General features: G+C 39.2%; 1 protein-coding gene and 1 long non-coding RNA gene across 2 annotated transcripts in view; one reads left to right on the plus strand and one right to left on the minus strand.

Annotated features, from left to right (window-relative positions):
- Positions 1-1,276: 1,276 nt before the first annotated feature.
- LOC136671433 (uncharacterized) lies at positions 1,277-5,749 on the minus strand. The gene is made up of 3 exons (XR_010795707.1): positions 5,640-5,749; positions 2,352-2,376; positions 1,277-1,601 (listed from the first exon to the last, which is right to left on the minus strand). It is a non-coding gene; the product is annotated as an uncharacterized lncRNA (long non-coding RNA).
- Positions 5,750-7,645: 1,896 nt separating this feature from the next.
- The window catches only part of nr5a2 (nuclear receptor subfamily 5, group A, member 2), a 45,811-nt gene continuing 31,860 nt past the window's right edge, over positions 7,646-21,596 (plus strand). The window contains exons 1-4 of the mRNA XM_066647192.1: positions 7,646-8,073; positions 10,120-10,238; positions 12,215-12,356; positions 15,803-16,497. Coding sequence (XP_066503289.1) covers positions 7,992-8,073; positions 10,120-10,238; positions 12,215-12,356; positions 15,803-16,497 — 1,038 coding nt within the window. The 5' untranslated portion in view covers positions 7,646-7,991. The remainder of the gene's footprint in view (positions 8,074-10,119; positions 10,239-12,214; positions 12,357-15,802; positions 16,498-21,596) is intronic.

Raw genomic sequence — 21,596 nt, forward strand, 5'->3', positions numbered from 1 at the left:
ACACCTTGTGCAGTGTTTGTAGTGGCCTTTTTAAAGGAGTGCTTCCAGTGCATAAACACCTTAACTTCCAAACCACCCAGGCAGTTGTTAACACCTTGGGTAATGAGTGAGAGCCCTTCTGAGCTTAGCGGTTGTGCTACTATTCCTCCCCACATCTCCCCTGAGCCTCCGATTTACAGTAAGCTACAAAACACAAGGAGAAAAGACACTGCTCTCAAAGAGGCTCCTATGGGAAAGCTGCGGAGACATGTTAGTCTAATGGGTTAATGATCGGCTCTTGGGTTAGAGGGCCATTAATAGCTGGGCAAACTGTATCATTTTCTTTCGCTCTTTCTCTCTCTCACACACCTCATCCCTGGCAAGAGGATAAAGCAGCATGTGATGAGACTAATTGATGGAGATTCTTCCCTATCAAAATAGACCCCCCACCGTAAATGCCATTCCTGTGTGTAGGACTGTTCAAACAGCGTCCCCGCGTTAATGGTTAGGCAAAGTATTTACTCGACATTAGCCCATGGCTAAGCCAGCACAATGGCAACTCTTGATGATGGAAGAAGCAGACAAAGAGACAGGGTGAGTAAATGCAGTCTGAGTGCAATAAGGAGCCTCACTGGTGCTGTCCCTCAGGAAGAGGTCGGCAAACAGTGCATTTCAGCCAGACACAACTCTTCTTTGACGTTGTCTGCGAGATTGAATGTATCCAGATCAGTATCTTCAGGAAGGGATTTCAAAAATAAATTTTCCTAAATGGCTCTAGGTTGGAACATAAGATTTGGAAAGATCTTTAATCAGTAGAGGCTTAAAGACTCATCCACTTCATTTTTAATGAATAAGCCATATTTCAATGTTATGGCATTATCCTGAAAAACCTGCTGTGGAACCTTCATTTTCAAGAGTGTGGATTTTCAACACCAGCGTTCCCTGTGTACAAAGCATTGTTAGAGGGGAAATGAGCCGTTCCTGAGGTGTGTCGTGACGTTTACGTGTGTTGACCATGGGCAGAATTTCAGCCTAATTAGGCATACAGCACAGCCTAATAGACATTGTGTATAATAAGGGCATTATCAGCATGAAACTTTATGACACGTTTATGAGAACACACTAATGCACTTCTGGCAAAAAAAGAATACACTTGTCATTAAGAATCTCCATCTTTGAAGCCTTTAAAGGCCATGCCTTGCCACCTCCTAATTTATTGATCGAGGGTTGTTATGTGCAATTAGCTTTTATTATGTGTTACAGTTGACTCAAGCAGATATCATTGAAAATGGCAGAATGGATTAACAATATTGACAAGGCGATAATTGCCCTTCTAAGCGTGTGCAGTGTGAGTCCTTGAGAGGCAGAAAAGGAATATCTTAATGCTTCTCTGATATGGGCTAAAGATACTTAAGTGTCTCCTAGTATGCTCTTATCAGTTCTGAGTCATTAGCATAGTGGTGGATTGGGCTATTGCGAGGGAATAAGGGCGCTCGGCTGGCCTGGGTCTTCTGTTCCACATGGCTGCCCAGGCCCTGTGTATGGAGAGGGGTGTTGCAGGAGGGATGTGCCGGGGTCAGACGGAGGGGAGAGAGGCCAGTGTGTCAGCGTTGCTCCATCACCTGTGATTTAGGACCAACTGTTCAGCTCAGCGACAATCCAGATGATTCCACCCAATCACAAAGGTGTTTCTAGCTGGAGACTGTGTTTTGTTTGGGTTGGTGTCTACACAAGTCAGCCTTAACATTAACATGACCTCCTTGTCTCAGCACTCATTGTCCATTTCCCAGCTCTACTTACCATATAGATGCACTGTGTAGTTCTACAAGTACATATTGTAGTCCAGCTATTGCTCTGCATATTTTGTTAGCCCCTTTTTCGCTTTGTTCAATGGTCGCTGACCATCAAACAACAGCTAATCCAATGGACAGTAAGTGTGGATACAAGGAGGTCATTTTAACGTTTTTGACTGATCTCTGTATGTCACATTCGTAGGCTTAATTTTCTTTTCCTTTTATTTATATTTGAGACTTGGCATTGAGAAATGTATCTACATATTTTCTTTTAGCATGTAGCTTCACCTTTCTGGAATCTCAAATGGGTCAATTATTTTGGAGCATATTAACTCTTGAGCTGGTGCATCAAATGTTTAATATTTGGATGTTAGATTTTCTAAATTTGCATATGAGATTCCTTCTCCTCAATTCTGCATATGTTTCTTCCCACAATTCAAAAACACATGTTGGATTAGCTGTGCTCTTAGCTGTTTTTGTGAATGACTGAGTGAGTGCAATGCCCTGTGATGTACTGTTGCCCCATCCAGGATGTGTTCCTGCCTTTCGAACAATGATACCTGAAGGCTCCAGACTCACCTTGATCCTGAACAGGATAAAGCACCTACAGAAGATGAAGGAATGAATATTAAGTTCCAAGTATAACTTCGCAAGTCCTACAGAAACATTAACATGCATTATATATATAGAGGCTTTAAGGGCCCTTATATAAAGTGTTAATAATTTAATAATAATATATAATTTAATTTTATGTTGTTCTACTCCAGTTACTGTACACTTCCACACCGGGCATGCTCGTATAAGATTTCCACATCCCTCATCTGCACCATCCATATGGCCAGACAATGCACGGTATCAACCTGACATTCCAAGCACAGCTGGTTTCATATTTACTCCCCAGCCTGAGCGCATATGAGAAACCTATCACAAACAAATGAAGTTTCAACTTAACACCCAATCTCAGGAGATGCCCCTCTTTGCCTTGTCATGGAAAAGACAGTGAAAGCAACGGTGTGTTGATAAACATATGAGTCTGCTGTCACCCTTTAGAGCTTTCACTTTGGCCTCTCGCTGGCTTTGTTTTGATTTTGTTCGGCCAAAAGCTTGAACACCTGATGGCTCCACAAGCACCATTGTTCCTTGAAGCTCTTGAAAATAGAAGCATATAGGAAGCAATGAACAATGACTGTTGCTTGACCTGCTAATGGATCTAACAGCACTAGGACATGTTCTCTCTTTTTTTTCTCCCTCTTTCACATGCTACCAGAGGGAAAAAGAGAAGAGGAGTGGAGGGAAACATATGGGTTTTAATTAAACACGGTACAGACAGATCCGATTGGAGCGGCATGGACATTCCTTTCGCTGGGAACATGCCTGCCAGCGGTACTACGCAGAAAAGAGAAGAATGCTAAAGTAAACATATCACAGGTAGAACCATGAAACAAACATGATAACTGAGGTGTATGAGTCAGAAGTGCCATGGCACACATCCCAGCCTTTTCCCAGGCTTGGGGTACTGTTTACTCTGCTGACAATGCTCAGTGACACACACATATGCACACACTGCTCTGTCTCACATCTCTTGGTTTCTACTATACAGGACTCTGATGACAAACGAGGAAGGTCAGCATAACATAGGTTTCACACTCTGTAATAGACAAGCCACCGCTGGTAATGAAAACATCCCCACCTACACAAACACACACACACACACACACACACACTTTGTACCATTTAAAAAAAAAAAAAAACAGGAGTAGGTCTCTCACAACCAGGAAACATCCACAAACTCTGGATGTCACACGCCCTTTGGCTTTTACCTCCTCTATTTATCTGTGCAATCACATTTCAACAACTATGGGAGCAATGGGTGCACGTAATATTTTATAATGTGTTGCAGGCAAGATCAGAAGCACCGTGCCATAAGGGATATTATAGAATTGCGCAATCACCCTTTACTTTTATGTCTGTTTACAGTCGAAATGGCCATTAAAAGTACACGTTATTCTTTAAGTTTAAATTTCACCTACTTACAATTCACACAATCCCACTTATAAATCTGCACTAATACGTCCATAAACCTTACTACACACTTCCATTTCTGGTGTTTTAGTTTAAATATCCTTTTGTGCTTCTTTACTTTTCTTAGTAATGAATTCCTGAGAGCTACACAAACTTCTGACCCATAGAATTTAATTTTCTCTAACAGTGATCATCTGTTGTTTCTAAACAAAGCAATTCAAGCGTTATTTATTTGATGGTTACACATTTGGTGTCAGCTGTGGTAAGGTTTATGAGGAGTCTCATTTCCTCTGTATCTGCAAATACTTTTTTAAAATTTTGTCTTAAATTTTCCTTGTGTAAATAAATATCTGGTATTTATAATCTTCAGAGATTTCTCAGAGAAACGTGTACTGAGCTGCTGTTTTGACTGTAAACTACACATTGCTGTATTTACTTATAATCAAGAGTAAAGCTGTTGCTTCAGAATTCGCTGTGGAACATATGATGAAACAATGTTTGATTACAGGTTGACTAGTTGTTATTTCTCATGATGACATTGGTTTTGTAAAAAAAAATAATAAATAAAATCATTGTATAATTTCATAGTGTTATTCTATTACCTAAAAGATTGCAACAAATAAATAAAAATACACTGCACTAACCATACCATATTCCAGTTTCATTAGCTCAGGAGCCCTCTTCTCAAAGATTGAAACCTTGACCCTTCCCGTGTTAGGCCAAGCCAATGGTTTATTCTGCAGTAAAGAGCTCTGGGCTCCACTCAACATCGTAAAAAGAGGTTGGAGGAAAAGAAAAAAAAAAGAGGAGACAGGGTTAAGTTGACAAATCCCCTGGCTTTGAGCCCCTCTGGGCCGGTAATCTCACGGGTAAGCAAAGAGCTCTCAGGTACACTTCTGTTATCAGTGCACATCCACTTATGGCAGACAAGACAGCTACGCTTTGTTGGCATTGTAGCTGCTGCATGAGCCAGTGAGGCAGGGTCATTAGGTCCTCTCGCCTCAGTCAACAGGCCTGTGTTTACTGGGCCACTCGTGGACCAAATTTATCCACAGATTTAGATGTAATACTTGTCTTTTTGCTTTGCAGAAACCCACAGCTTGAGTCTGTACATGAGAAAGGAAACAGATGTCAATGTTTCTGATGTTGATATCTAATTTTTAGGGCTGTCTGATGATATGGAAATGCTGTCAGCACTAGCAGATAATTATTTAAATGTTTTATAGTACTCAAGCAGAATATACTGGTGACATTATGCATGCATACTAAAATACATGCATTTTTATTCATCTGTAAAAATATGTGACAAGATTCTCTCAAATGTCTACAGTTTATGCTTGTGTTGGACCTAATCCACCATGTATTCATTTTGGGAACATTAATTGTCCATAGTGTTATCAAGTAAAAGTAATATCATGTCTTCTAATCAACCAAATCAATACAACCACCATCATGGCCTCTATTTATTTGCCTTTGATTGATGTCTGATGTCCTTGTCTATAACCCTATGTGATTTTATTTGTACATTATTTGAATTAAACATCTGTCATTTACACTGCATGAAAAATGTAGCATAATTCTCCAAAATTACATGAAATAAAATCTCAAATTTGTTTGGATATATATTTTCTGGGATTTTCCTTTCATGTGTAATATGTTACCAAAAATGACTGTCAGTCTCTCATTAACTAACCTATTTAAAGCTGACCTCATTAAAGATAGCCCAGAACCTTCGAATTTGGAGACCAAGACAAAATGGCGATCCAAACAATAATGATTTCTAAAGAAATATAACCTATACAGAATGTTTGGGGAGATCAAAGTTTGAGTAAATTCTCTGTTCACCTGTTGGTTCGTCCTTTTGATGTTTTTTTTTACCACCTTTCCTGGGATAACAATTTTACCTCACACTTCCCAGAGGTTAATCATTCCTTCATTACTATCCCTGAACCGCTCTTATCTGCTCGTGTGTCACTTTATAACTGGTTGTTATCAATGAAGCGGGACCACGTGACCTGGACTGGCCAATCAGTGAGCGGGGTGAATGAACGCTGTTGATTAGCGCGGGAAGGCGGCGCTCGAGCCGTTAGCGCTAGCTCCCTTACCTGAGAACATGGAGCTGTGAAACCGAGACCCTCACAGTTCTGTCTGTGAGAGGGAGAAAATGGACAAAAATCTCAGATAGATTTTTTGTAGTTTAGTTCCCAAACTTAACTGAGCGACCACTTGTTTTTACTTTTATAAACTTAGTTGACTATGTCTTCAAGTCCTGAGAGTGAAGTAGGAGCAGGTGAGTCCAGTGGGGATGGGGCATATTTAGGTGAGTGGGCTAGTGTAGTCTGGGAGAGATTTCAGGGGAAATAAGAACAGTTATAATCACTTCTGACTGCTCCGAAGACCCTGTGACCGAGAGAGAGGAGGCTAGGCTTTAACCCAGCTACAGAGTACAGAGTTCATGAGCTTACACTGAGCCCGCATAAAAAAATAAACTCGACAGCTTACAATAATTAAAGTGAAATACCTCCAAAGGAACGAACTAAGAGTGACCCTGCGTTAGAAATATCTGGAGAAATTCGTCGTTGTGTCAGAAGGCCTGTTGAATGTCAAATTGTCCGATTTCACTAAAATGTATTCAAATATATATTATTTTTAATTGTTTTATTTAGTGTATTGATATTAAAATATTTTGCTTTTAATATGCGTGATTTATAGTGTGCTTTCTGCTTCAGTTGCACGTTAATTTTTTTATTTTTTTGCTAATAAGGAATTTTGAATTATGAGAAATTGTCCTGATTTTTTTAATGACTCCTTAAATTATTAATTGACTCCTAAATAATAATATTGCTATTTTTATAGTTGCAAGTTTATAATAAATAAATCTTATTAAGGTCGTTAAATATGAGCAATAATAGGTAACGAATTTAGAAGATTAGCAACCTAGGATGAAGCGTGTGATCTCCAAATAAATTTGAATGAACGATTTTACAGTAATGTATTTCATGTTTTGCGGACGACTGAAATCCTCAGCGCGTGGACACCGAATGAACAGAGCGGAGACTCCGTGAACTTGAGGAGGCGCTTAGTTTTCCTTTTCCTAAATCTGTGTGCATTTCTGGAAAACCTCTAATATGTAACTCTACTGAAAAAAAAAGACCTGTAGCGTATGATAAAATAAAAAACAATAATTAAACAGCTAATTAAATCGGTATTCTCAATAAAATGTGAAATTGTTTTATGGTTTTTGGCCAAGTTGTCAGCTGAGTTAGATTTACGCAAATGTAGCCATTGTTTTCATAGCCTAAATTAGTTTATATAAAATAAGCCTTTAGACATATATATTTAAATACGTTTTATCATATAAGTATACACACACGGTGCATTTTATCCCTGGTATTTGATTTATCCATTATTTGACTTGTCCAGGCCTTTGGTGATGTCCATCGCTTGATTATGGACTTTGGCTTTACGTAAATTTAGATTTTGCACAGAATGCTGCTCATTTATAAATCATGATACCACGCTTATAACAGGTAAAACGGCGGTCAGAACTGTCCCTCCCGGAGCTGCTGATTTTCCACGCCGCTCAGTCTACACAGCACTAACTTAGTTGTGCGGTTCCCTGCGCTTTGCCGCTCCATCGTTAAAGCGAGAAAAGAAAAAAGGGGCCGAGGCGCCGCCGCTCTCCTCTGTGTCATGATTGGCAGGAGGGCGTGACGTCATTGAGTCGAGCGAGGCGCTGATTGGCTGGAGCCGCGACGGTGCTGCGTAAACAAAGCGGCGAGAGCTTCAGCGGGGTTTGAAGTTCACATCAAGCGCAACGGCCACGAGTCCGAGCCAAACGCAGAGAAAAAACTGAGAAACTTCCTCACCGTCCGTCGAGTCCTACCTCCCGGTTACCGTGGACGGGGCCGGAGGAGACAGCAGCCGTGTTTTGCGGGGTTTTTAATTTAATATCTCGAGAATATTAACTCTAAACCGGTGAGAGTAAAATTCGTTACTCTGGTCACATCAGTGTTAATAGCTGTGTAGTGTTAATGTGAAGTGGTGTCGCGTCTCCTCCGCATGAACTCACTCTCCGCTCGGCTCTAGATTGTAGCTGTCTCCTCGCTGGTGTGGTTTTGGACAGTTTTGAGCCTCTCGTGTGTTTTTCCGCGTCCAGGCGCAGCGGCGGGTCCTCTTCAGGTTCGCGGAGCTGTCATGCTGCCCAAAGTGGAGTCCGACTCTCTTGGACTCGCTCGGTCGCATGGAGAACACGGACACATGCCTGGAAACATGCAAGGTAGGCAGGCCGCGGTTTTACTGAGACACAGGGGAAAAAACGTCCTTCTGACATTCGGACTGGGGCTAAATTAATATGACTGAGGTTTGATTGCGTGATATGTGACACTTTAAGAACCCATTGACCCTCGGACTGCCTGAAAATATCTTAAAGTTGCTGCCGTTAAAGAAACTTTTTAGTAGATACTTAGAATATAACTCGAGTCGAGTTTTTGGAACAAATGATGCCTATCGCTGGACGTTTTAGATCATTTCTGTACATCGCCTTGTATCCCGTAGGTGACACGTTCCCAAAAGTGTGTAAAAATAACAACAACAACAAAAAAGAAAACCGTGGCGAAAAGCGTTCCTTCTTTGTGGTTGACTACTGATGCTCCGTTGAATCGTGGTATTTTCTGACACTTTTCTATTCTGTTAACTTTTTTCGTAAGAGACAGAGTTCAAACCGAGAACACTAAGTTTCTACGAGGACGCTCGTATTTCTCAAAATAGTGATTGGACTACAGTTATTCTCATTTGATTCGCTACTTTGTCATTTAAGTGTGGAGGAGCGGTGATTTTGATGTGAAAAATATTAGTAAACTTGAGTGAAGTAGAGAAGAGCTGGTTATAGTTTCACTATAGGGACGATTTCTCTTGCTTAAAACTAGCCTTGGACAAAACTGCAATGCCAAGGCTGAATCACCGATGGAAAATATTTGTAATCTAGATTTAGTGTTAATATTGGTCTGGGAAACTGACCCCTGGAGTACATGCTGTATATCAAATATATATTTGATGCTGTATATATTTTATTGCATTTAATTCACGGAAAAAGTAATGTAGGAATGCAGATTTGATATAATTATGTACATTTAATTTGTTTCTTCTTCATTTCCCTTTATAATTATATCTAACAATATATTTATAAACACACACACACACACACACACACACATATATATATATATATATAAATATATAAATAAGGTGTAATGCAGAGATAAAGCGTCTGATTTAACTTTAGGTTGTCAAACTTCTGTTGAAATTGAATACTTTCACCATTCAGCGCTGAACCTCTACAAATAATTTGAATTATAACATTTAATAGAATTTCATGGGTGAATATATAAAATATGTAAACGATGTAAAAGGCTATTGTATATCTCTCGGTTTTTATTTCGAGTAAAAAAAAACGATGAGGGAAAAAAAAACTTGTTGCATTTGGAGCGCACTGTTAGTTTCTATAAACGCTCCCTGTTTTACTCGGCGTAATAAAACGAGCACTACTCGGTAATCATTAATACACAACAGAGACTACTGACTAAAGCGCACTTAAACAATGGCGTCTTTACACCGAACGAATTTACACTTGTTTCTATTTCTCTGAAGGCTCACGTCTTGGCATCGCAGGCCGTTTTAAATTAGCCAGTTAGCATCGCACTTCCGCCCAGTCTGTTTTGTGGAGAAAATGAGCTAGAAAAAAATATTTCACATCGTGAATATTAATGAGCTGTTAAAAAGCTTTGAGTGTATTTCAGCAGTTGACACTTTCTAAGTGAACACGGCGTCGCCATATGAACCCTTTAGCAGCGCATACAGTACAGATGAAATGAGAGAAATAACAGACGCTTCGACCCAATGTGTGAAAGGACGAGCTTTGCAGTAGATGTGTTAATTTTCTTGCACATATGAGCCCGTAGTTAAAAGTGGTGCTGTGCTTTCCTTTGCCTCGTGGCTAAAAGCTCCACTCCAACTCCAGAGCTTCTGCCTCCAATTTATCAGCCATCATGAATATTAACGAGATTGAAAGGGATGTTTGCCCTGGCTGCGACCATCCTCCACACTAGACCAGACTTTCACTGCTATTTCCCTAAGACAAACTTTTTTTTTGACAGTGTATTTCATACAACTGTAGGCTACTGTAGGATGCGTGAAAGCTTCACTGTGGTCTAAAACCCATCTGTTTCGTGCATGGCTTGTACAAGAGCAAGCTGTATGAAGAATTTCATTATAAAGAATTTGTTTCTTCTCGTGTGTCTGACCTAAGGTTTATGTGCTTTTTTAGCCCCCCAGTTTAAAATGATGGACTACTCCTACGACGAAGACTTGGATGAGATGTGTCCCGTTTGTGGAGACAAGGTGTCCGGATATCACTATGGTTTGCTCACCTGTGAGAGCTGCAAGGTGTGTAGTGCTCTTTTCAATAGTTAATATTAGACAAATGCAGAAATGGGTTCAGTCCTCAGGAAAAGTGTCCTGCAGTGGCGCTTGTCAAAGTGTTGTTTTGTGAAAAGAGAAGATATGTTGAAAGTGTTAAAGTTGTGAAGACTGTGATTTTTAATATCATGCAATAATTAACCGTTCAGAAATGTCTAGATGAATGAAGATGTTTTTATTCTTGTTTTGGCCTTTGGCCATTAGAAGGTTTACAGTGGTATGAAACTCCTGGAAAATCCAGATGCTGGAAAATTTATATTCAGGGGAACTGATTTCTTGATATTCTTCTCTCATTCTGTCACACAAGTCAATGTTTCATTTCAAATGAATACCATTAAATCAAGGTGCAATTATATTATTATGTTTTATAGATACAAAAATAGCGGTCAGAAATATAATTTATACCTTATGTATATATAGGTTGCATTATGGCATGCCCTGGATGCTGCTTTGTTTCAGTCATTCATGTTTTACCCAAATATTACGTATTTTTTTGAAAAAATGTGTGACTTTTTTATGGCTGTTGTTATTTGGATAGCGAATAATCACAGATATGCAGGAGCTTGTCTCAGAAATGTGCTTCAAAAGAAAATATTGCCCTGCAAATGTCACACAAGCCACACAAGAGTTCATTGAGTATGGTCATTGGCCCGCAATTTCACATTGCCAATTCCACTTTTTAGGTATTGTAGGAAATAAAAATGGTCAGTGGGATAATTGAGTAACACACAGTGGCTTTGACTGTTGAGCCAAAAATTATTTTTAGTTTTGAGGCACTGTATAGAGGAATGCAGAACCACATTCTCTGCATGTGTGTGTTTGTGTGCGTGTGTGCATGTGTGTGAGTGATAGAGAGAGAGAGAGAGAGAGAGAGAGAGAGAGAGAGAGAGAGAGAGAGAGACAGAACCAGAGCCAGAGAGTGTATGAGTGAAAGAGTTCTATGCAATATTGATCATTTCAGATCAAAATGGGGCAGGTTTAACAACTCTCCCCATGGTGTTGATCTAGAATAAGTTAATGCTTTTTCCCGTTTGATTCTCTCCTGCCCTGAAAATGAATTCAGCCCTATTGCAGATAGAATCTTGTAATTCAGCCACTCTAAATTATGTATATTATTTATTGGATTTTTACACTTATTTTTAATGTATGAATAAAAAGAACTGAGATGGTGCAGACACTATATATTGTACATTTGAAGGTATCTTTACCTCTACAGGGCTGAAAGTAATTTGGCTCCAGTTAAATTGAAATTTCAGCAGCATGAATTTTTAAATAGATTTTTATATGGAAGTTCTAATACTTGAACTGCACAGACAAGTGTTACTTGTATGATATTTGTGAATAGATAAAAAAGTTATATTCAACATTAGGAGATTGACCTAAAACTAATTTATTTTGTGTTTTAACCCATAAGATACAATATAGAAATATTACAAAAACTTTTAATTGTAAACTAACAGCCATATTATGGTCTGTTATGGAGTTTTGTAGTCATTGTAGCTGAAAGTACTTAAATTTTAGGGACTGCTACATGTTGTTTCTGTTAAAAAGGTGAGGAATGAACTTTAAAATGTTTGTGTGATAGTTAGCATTAAATGTCTCTGTGAAGGGTTATTCAAGGGATATCTCAGATTTGAGCCTTTGACTCTGTTCCTGTTTATTCATGTTGGTTTATGTGTTTGCACATGTCAGTTTTTGTGTGTGTGTGTGTGTGTGTGCGCCCGCGCTGTGTTTATAAAAGTAAGCATTGGCTGGTGAACATTTGTCGGCCTGTGGCTCTCTTTTCATATGCATCAACTTGTGTGGCCTTGAGTGTGTTTCACCCCTTATTCCTGTGTAAATGAAAATGAATGTGTGTGTGCGTGGTTTGTCTGTGGCTGAATAGCACATTAACAAATGCCGAGGGTCAGGTGTTTGACATCTTCATTCATCCTCCTCGGCAGGGCTTCTTCAAGCGTACGGTGCAGAACAACAAACGCTACACGTGCATCGAGAACCAGAGCTGTCAGATAGACAAAACCCAACGCAAGCGCTGCCCGTACTGCCGCTTCCAGAAATGCCTGAACGTTGGCATGAAGCTGGAAGGTAAGAAAGCCACTTGGATTCTTCACTAGGCTCTGCTCCCTTTTGTAATTTGAGAATGAAACACATTTACCATACTCACTATGTCAGAGCTTTAGCAGGCTTGCTTTTCTCAGGCTATTTTGAAATGCGCAGACAAGTTTCGGAAAGTTTAAACCTCTTGCTGACTTTTCCTCTTAGTATGTAATATCAGAACTCTAATGACTATTAATTGTGTAATTGCTGGAGGGAAGAATTTCCAGTGATGTCATTTTAAAGCTAGCCGGCTTTGATTTGCGGGTGTTTTCTAGTAGAGGATTCTGAGGCCCTCCAGCGTCCTGTCAGATATGTCCGGGGAAATGAGAGCTAGGCGGCACTCTCCTCACAGCCTAGTTAAACAGGCCCATTCCAATAGTATCAAACATTCTACAGCAAAACTAAAGGCCACGCTGACAAAAAAAGCCAGTAGAAAACACATTTCTGGGCATTTCAAAATTAGATTCCACTCTGAAATGATTGGTAATTTACATTGGGCAGTATAATAACAGTATAATATATTAACAGAATACTATTAGGGAATAACATTAGTTTTACGTAAGCGTAGTTCTTATTTTCCTCTTTTATTTTCTTCTTCTTATTATATTTTTTGTAATTGATTTGGGTTGTATAAGGTATAAAACTCTTTACAACATTACTATACACTGAATACTACAAGCTTTATAATATTTAAATACAGTCTTTGGTGATATTACGGTGCATTTAATAATCAGTTAGCATACTATTTATAATACTATTTATACTTTACACTGACTTCATATATTGTAGTATATATTCTAGACATGATGAAATGCAAACATATTTTTGTGTGTGCGATTGAAAATGAACTAACTTTGAATTTATATGACTGTATCATATTGGAAGCTATTTATAAGCACCTTCGGCTTTTGGCCAAAGTTTTTATTTGCCATTTACATATATTTTATCTGACTATATTTATAAGACAGACAGACGTCCTTCCCCGTCTCCATAAATGTCAGTATAATCAGTACTGATAAGTAGAGGCGACTTGGTGTTATAGCTGTGCAGAATTGTTTACAAATAAGTTTCTTAGGCAAGGCGTCTCCTGTGTTGTGTCTTCTCATGGATTATCGCTGACTGTCCCCTGCTCCTTGATTTTGGTTTTAGTTAGAGATTATGGATGAGAAGCACAGGCTTTGTTTACCTCCAGGCCATAACAGGCAAGAAAGTTAAGGAAGTAGAATAGGCAAAAGCAAGAGTTGATTCATTCCATTTGTGAGCAATGTTGTGCACAGCGGAGCGTAAAATGATTTCAATTTCATCAAACGTCTGTTAGCCATATTAAGTACCTCCATGAATCAAAGCGTCTCACAACATGTGAAAATGGATATTCAAAATGAGCCCCAGCCATTGCATCGAGCACTTTGTCATTTTAGGAGTGAGGACCAGCCCGAGTGTCTTGCATCTCAGTGGCCGGCATAGAGAGGCAGCTTGCTGTCCCATTACTTATGCATAGGTATCATAGCTATTCATGTGTGTGCGTGGAATAGCACGCTTTCGAAGCAGGGCTCCAGCAGACATGACAAACAGTGTGTCAGGAGCCGGCCAGGGGAGGCATTCATATGGCTGTGATAGGACAGCCATCCTCGCCCAAGCAACACTTAATATTCCTGTATATTAAACACACATAAATCAGGCAATAAGCAGAGGCGCACTGGCTTGCCTGCATACAAGTCTGTCTGTACAAGACCTGTCTAAGAATTCACATACACACACACACACACACACACACACACACACACCCAAGAATAAGCAAGTGCAACCCAACAGTAAATATTCAGAAACAGATGCACAGGTTCATGGGGATCTGTATATATACATGCAAGGATCATGGGGGTCCATACGGCAGAAAATACAGACACATACCATTCCATATGCACACAAAAGAGAGGACCTTTCACTCCCCACTTCTTTCTTAGGGCAAAGAAATCTGTATGACATGCATGTAAATAACCTTGTTTAATTAGACACTGAAAAAAATCTTAACAGAAGAAAAAAGAGAGGACTGAGTGGGGATGGTGTAAGGGGAGGCTTGGGGGGTGGGGGGTGGGGGCATAGGAGGAAGAATCATTGCGTTCGTGATCCAAATCCCTGGTCCACATCTAATTGTGATTTCCCAAAAGGACAAGCTGTTAGTTTCCAGCTCATTAATTACCTTGTTACTCTAAATCATTAATACTTAAACTTGCCACAATAATGTATAATAGATAGATAGGGTTTTTTTGACGGGATAAATTTTTAACGGTCCCATTAACGCACCACAAACAAAATAAAAAGCCCACACCTCTGTTGGTTCAGGGATATGTATAGATGTCAGGACGGCATGGGGACAGTCGGCAGAGTTGCCGCGACAGTGCGCCTCACCACGGTGCTGGCTTGCTTGCCAGCTTTCTCAGATCAGACACATAGTGACACACACAAATATGCAAAGACACACATGCCAGCTTACACACACACACCGCTGTGACAGGGACCATTAAAATCACTCCCAAGGCAGCTGTTGGACTTGGCTTTTTTCTTTTAATTGTTGTATTCATTTCATTTTCTTCCACTTCAGCATGTGTGTTCTGGTTATTAGAGGGCCGTTCTAACGAGTGGGCTCACACTGTTTGGGACCTGGTGTGTGTGCATGTGTTTATGGGCCTGGTGTGTTCATGTGTGTGTCTGTGAGTTAAAGAAGGTTGTTGGATCCTCCAGCCATCCACCTGCCGACACTATGCAGCATAAAAGAGAAATAATTAAGCATAAATAATTAACATGTGGTCCAGCAGACTGAAGTGGAGTGTGCCGCCCCATGGCAGAGATCAGAGCTCTGCTGGGCTGCGGTTTTGCCTTCATTTATTTACCATAATGATTAGTCTGTCTGCCTGACTTTAGCTGCCTTGGGTTTGAAATCATATTCTTCAGTATGTGACCTGTGTCTTTTCAGCAGAATGAATTTGTGTCCTGTAGTAAATTTGAATAGTTTTAGAACATGCCTTTAGGCAGTGCAGACTGTATCTTGGACTACAGAGTGAGAAAGAAATTGATTGCCTATTTCAGTACAACTTTCCTAAGAAAGAATACATCAAATTACATATGAGCGTATAATGAAGATTATTGTGTGAGGTAGCACGTAGTATACCAACATCCTAAAATAAAAGAAGAAGCTTCCAGAGGGTGAAATTAAGTGAATAGTGGTATTCAGGTGACATTTGGATATCCACCTGTTTTAATTTGACTTTATTTTAGTAATCAAATAAAACATGCATGGTTTGGCATTAAAAAAGTGTGTGTATTATGTTTTATAATGTGATTTGGTAAAGTAAACTGCATTTTCTATCAATTAACATTCATGTAGTTTTAATAATGAAATTTATAGAGTCTCTTCCATCTCTTTCGACATGCACAAGCTGTGAGGGCCGACCGTATGCGCGGTGGCCGCAACAAGTTTGGCCCCATGTACAAACGTGATCGGGCACTGAAGCAGCAGAAGAAGGCACTTATCCGAGCTAACGGCCTAAAGCTTGAGGCCATGACGCAAGCCATGCAGACAGTGCCAGCCGACCTCACCATCTCCTCAGCCATCCAGAACATTCACTCTGCCTCTAAGGGACTGCCACTTAGCCACCATCACCACCACCACCACCATCATCACCACCACAGCTCGTCCACTGCCGGCCTGCCACCCGCAGACTACGACCGCAGCCCCTTCGTCACTTCGCCAGTCAGCATGGCTATGCCTCCACATGCAGGAGGCCTGCAGGGCTACCAGGCCTACGGCCACTTCCAGAGCCGCACCATCAAATCAGAATACCCTGACCCTTACACGAGCTCGCCAGAGTCCCTCATGGGTTACCCCTATGTGGAGGCGTACGCTGGAGGCTCTCCTCCCAGCTTTCCTCACCTGGTGGTGGAGCTTCTGAAGTGTGAACCCGATGAGCCTCAGGTCCAAGCCAAGATCCTGGCCTACCTTCAGCAGGAGCAGGCCAGTCGAGGCAAGCACGAGAAACTGAACACTTTTGGCCTCATGTGCAAAATGGCAGACCAGACGCTTTTCTCCATTGTGGAGTGGGCCAGAAGCAGCATCTTCTTCCGTGAACTGAAGGTAGGTGCATTATTAAGATTTATTACGTAAAATGTAAGAAATTAATATGCAATATAAAAATGGTGCTGTGGACAGAAAATGTAGTGCACTTCCATGAATGAAGTCGCATGTATAAAATGAATACCCCCACTAAACTAATGAGGCTTAATTTCAGTTTATTATCAGGGCTAAATTAATCAGTTAATTTTTTGTAGCCTTTTTACGTAACCCCACATAGTTTCATGTTATTAGTCCACACGTTTATTAATCTTTTAAAGTAAGAATTCATATACACTATATCAGTATCCTATATTATTGACATAAATCAAATATATTTAAGGTATATTTATATTTTTAATATATTTAAATATTTTATATTTAAAGTGTCTGTTTATGTTGCTTTATGTAAATATTAAGCTTGAAATAATGCCCTTGTGATGTTGTTGTCAAGTTATGATCTGTAATTGCCAATTCATTACACAAGTGCATGCTCCCATTCAGTCCTCTTTAAATGTTTATTTGTAGTTGACTTTAATCTTTCCACGAGTAGAGTGTAAGTTTTAAGAGTTTGTTCCTCTGGTCTGTAGTGTTCAGACATACTTTAAACATGTAGATACTGTTACAAGGCAGACAGGCAAGCATCGCTGAGATTATGAAGGCATGCAGAGGTTTTTCATGCTTCTGTGTTTTATAGACTACTGTACATATTTGACATTCACACTATCCAAACTGAAAAGAGTAACTGTCTAGTACTTGTGTGTGTATATGTGTTTAAATGTAAAATACATTGGTTATTTTCTTGTGTACTGCCACAAGAGTTTTTATATCAGTGTTCACGTTAAGCTCCACTGGAGATTTTCAGAGCTAAATGTCTCTGGCTTCATTCTCACTTATTGTGATTCTGAATCACTCGATGTTGAGTGCTGTGCCAAATCTGAAAATGAAAAATAACTCAAACTCATCCTGTAAAAATAAGACAATACTTACCATACTCGAGGGAGGAAAAGATTTTTTTGGACACCTGTTTTCTACAGTTATTTTCTTCATCGTTTACTCCTCATAGCAGTGGTTGAGTCTACTGTGTTTCTATCCTAATTCCCTATTTGTTAAATGACATAATTTTCCCAAAAGAAAAGATCTCCTATCGTTTTTTATATCCACTGAAAAAAATCCATATAGTTTTTTTTTCTTCTTCTTTTTTTTAGTCTTTGTTATGATGTGTAATGGTCACCCTCTTCACAATGCTTTTAACAATAGACCTCTACTGCCCATTCCCTTTCTATGGTGATAGAAAAGCCCTGGCTCTCTTCAGCATGGATTAGCATTGTGTGTGGCTAATGGCTGTCCATTTCATTTATACTTAATTGTGGGTGAACTTCACCTTTCACAGTGGTGGAGCATCCCCTTGATGCCGTGACTAGCCTACTCTCTCACCTTGGCTGATTGCTTAGCACAGCTCTTGTTAAAAGGTATTAGGGTGTAGCTGTCGCATTTGACATTAGCAAATAGCGTTCATAAATGAAGCCATAATTAGTGAGGATCTCATTTAGTGAGGTGCCCTTGCAAAATCACACACACACACACACACACACACACACACACACACACACACACACACACAAAAAGGCTAGAGCAAGCAGCTCTGTTAGTTTCTCAGCCCCCACTTCTGACATTAATTAGTGGCTACTTGTATGATATTGTTCAGCAGAAAGCTTTGTGATGCTGATAGAAGCTTAAGCCTATGTAAGGGGATCCCTCCCAGTTTTTAAACAGGCTTTGCATTACGGGAGCTCTAGCTAGGACCATAGAAAATGAGCACAGTATAACTGAACACAATTTGTCGCCTGCTGCTAACTTAAGATCAAATTGAGCTAACTAGATACATTATTCCCTCATCTAGATATTTAAGATGAACTGTTATATTTATGGGCTAATGCTGATAGTGATTCTGATATGTATATATTTATAAACCCTACCCACTTGTATTTAATCCACCTGCTTCAGAACAAAGGAAAATATTGCACATTTTTGTAGAAGATAGAAGTTAAATGAACAAAATGCAGGAGTCAAGCTTAACTTTTTTTGGAGTACAATAAATACATCATCACATTTTTTAAAGCACATTACTTTAATTATATTTATAATTTAGTGTTACTTGTATCTTGATGAATTGTTAAGAATGTATTCAGTTTATCAGTGTACAGTGTGTCCCTGTAAATGCTGTAGAATACTTAGAACTTACTTATACATTTGTCTAGTGTATTAGACTATAGTTGTACAAGAAGCATTCTGCATCTCATTTAATTGATAAAATTGATAAATCCTATGTCTTAGATCTGTGTGTGTCATTAGAAACACAAACATGATCAAACTCTGGTTGACTGGATGGTCACACATCTGCTCATTTCGACCTTTTAATTTGGGGCACAACAAATACACAGTGGAATATGTGGCGTTTCAAATCATGGAAAAAAAAATCTATCATTGACTTTTGTTTATACTGTTCTTAATATCCTCTTGAGCACACTAACGACAAAGCCACAGGTACCATTTAATAAACACAGGAAATGCAAGTGAATATGAAGCTTGTCAGAGGGTCCGGGGGGCTGCAAGGTGACTATAAATACACCTTCATCTGTGACACTATTAATAGTCTCGTAAGAACAAAAGAATTTTTCTAGTAATAGAGCTGAGTGTGAAACGTCTGCCAAGTGTTTAAAGATTTAGTTTCCATAAGTTGGACTTAGTTACTGCGCTCATAAATATTTAGCCATGATGGGATCTCAAAAAAAATGCTCCCTATTGTGTTCAAATGAATAAAAGAGAAAGAGAGAACATTTGGTCTCACACTTTGGAAAAGAAAATAGCTGTTAAAATATAAGATAAAAAAGCAAGAAAGCTCTTGACGTACAGAGATCAGATTTGAGGGCACGTTGTTGAACTTAAATTAAAACCTCTGTAATTTAATTCTCAAACATTAGGAAATGTATAGTTTCTGTATAGAAAGCAATCTTACATGCTGTACTTTTATAACTGGATTATTTTTTACAATAAACAAGTGGACTCTGCTCATTAATTAGCTTGTTCTTAAATGAGGTCACTCACAACAACAGCATCATATAAGAGCGCCCTTTACGCACCTAATGCATCCTAATATCAACACTTTTTGTTTATATATCTGTTTGTGTCATACTATAGGGCAAGGTCATGTAGGAGTTTAGATTATAAATCATATAATTTGTTAGTAAATAGTCCATTAGCGATGTAATTTTAATATTTAAATGATATGTTAATGTGTAAAAAATAATTTATCAGTACTGGACCTGGTGTATGCCAAGATTAATGGGTTGGTGCCAGAACTGAATAAGAACACTCTTCACAACACAAAATCCAGTATCGCATTTATAATTGATCTTCTAAATTACAAAGTCAATCTGTTGCTGCCATTATTATGTAGAGAATTCACACTTTGAAAGCTGAAAATATGTAACTTTTTATTTAGTTTGTCTGCATACTTCAATTTTAAGCAAGAAAACCTGAATATTAATATATTTTACACTTTGGATTTGTCTTATCAATGTGCACCGGCTGAACCATAAAAGACTTTTTAAATGGTGGTAGAAAACACTGAAAGCAGGTTAGAGCACTGGAAACTTGTTAATCATGCCCAATGTATGTATACATGTGTTCCATTTACTCTGGGGTAGTTTTAAATGAGTTGAAATTAACTACCAAAAGTAGCTTTATTTAGGTGAGACAGCGTTAATAAATTTGTACCTTACAGCTTCTTTTTACAGTAAAAAACACATTGACCTCTTTGCTAAGCGTTTAAAAGTATTTCAAGAAGTTTAAAACTTGATTATAGAAGCAAACCTAGAGGTGTCTTTTACAAATAAAACCTAAACTTTGTTTAACAACTTTTTGTTTATGAAAAATAAGAGATGGCAAATAGGAATTAAGTGTCCTGGAACCTCTGAGGTAGGTTTGAGATTATTACAGAAGCCAGGGAGTGAGAAAGAAATCCTGAAGAAGAATGCCACCTCAGTGAACATCTCTTCCTAATGTTTTAGGAGAGCAAAACATTTCAACTGGGGTTAATTGGGAGTCAGTTAAGCATTGGCTGAGTCCATTCAAACACAATAACATATATAGCTATGTTGGTTGATACACTAAAATAGATAAAAAAAGAAATTTGAACTTCTTTTCTTGTACATGTTTTAATATATACCCTTATACACATGAGTGATTGAAAAGCAGGATGAATCTTGATAAATATTCTCCCAGATAAAGTTGCACGTTCTAACTGAAATTGTTTGCCTACAGAAAATGTCCATGTTACATTTCCATGTTACAGCATGCTTATTTGTGCCTCACTCTCCTCTACTTTGTGTATTTTTTTAAGTATTCCAGTTTGTCTGTTAGTGTGTTTATGTGTGCGTGTTTTGGCTGTTGTGTGTCATGCTGAGGGCGGGCGCTGGGCACAGGGAGGTGGGGAAACAGATGCACTCTTCCTCTGCTGGCCGCCCCGTCTCAGGGCTGCTGCGTGCCTCTCTTCTCCTGGCTCTGTCGTTAGTGCAGAGATGTGGAGAGTGATTCATGTCCACAGAGATCACTCTTTTCATTGTGAGCTCCCTACCATTGTTCAGCAGGATAGGATGCGTGCGCTGTAGTTTTCCTCACTTCACAATAGGACCAAAATACACAGATTCACCACACTTTTTACTATTCTACTGAGTATTTGTGTCCCTCTCATTTCACCGTATGCTGTGTCTTGTTAAAGGAAAACTTTATCACAGAGACCATCACTGTTTAACTGAACCTGCTACGTAATACTGCAATGCTGTTCATATATTTAGTCTTCCAAGCTGATAAAAGTCACCTGTAATAAGCTTACGCTACTTTGACATGTAGCACCAACATTTATTTTTGTCCTTTCACAGCTGCTTGGGGACAATTCAACAAAGTTCTCCTCCCTTTTTTTCCCCTTCTCAGCCAGGAGAATGACAATACCAGGCCTGCCATTAAGCCATGCAGAACTGTATTAGGGCCTTGTTCTCCAGCCTGCACCCAGCCGCGAGGCTCATGCTTATTGGAAAAGCAGCTGGAATAGAGAGTGTGTG

The sequence above is a fragment of the Hoplias malabaricus genome, chromosome 16 (assembly GCF_029633855.1).
Source record: "Hoplias malabaricus isolate fHopMal1 chromosome 16, fHopMal1.hap1, whole genome shotgun sequence".
Taxonomy (NCBI): Eukaryota; Metazoa; Chordata; class Actinopteri; order Characiformes; family Erythrinidae; genus Hoplias; species Hoplias malabaricus.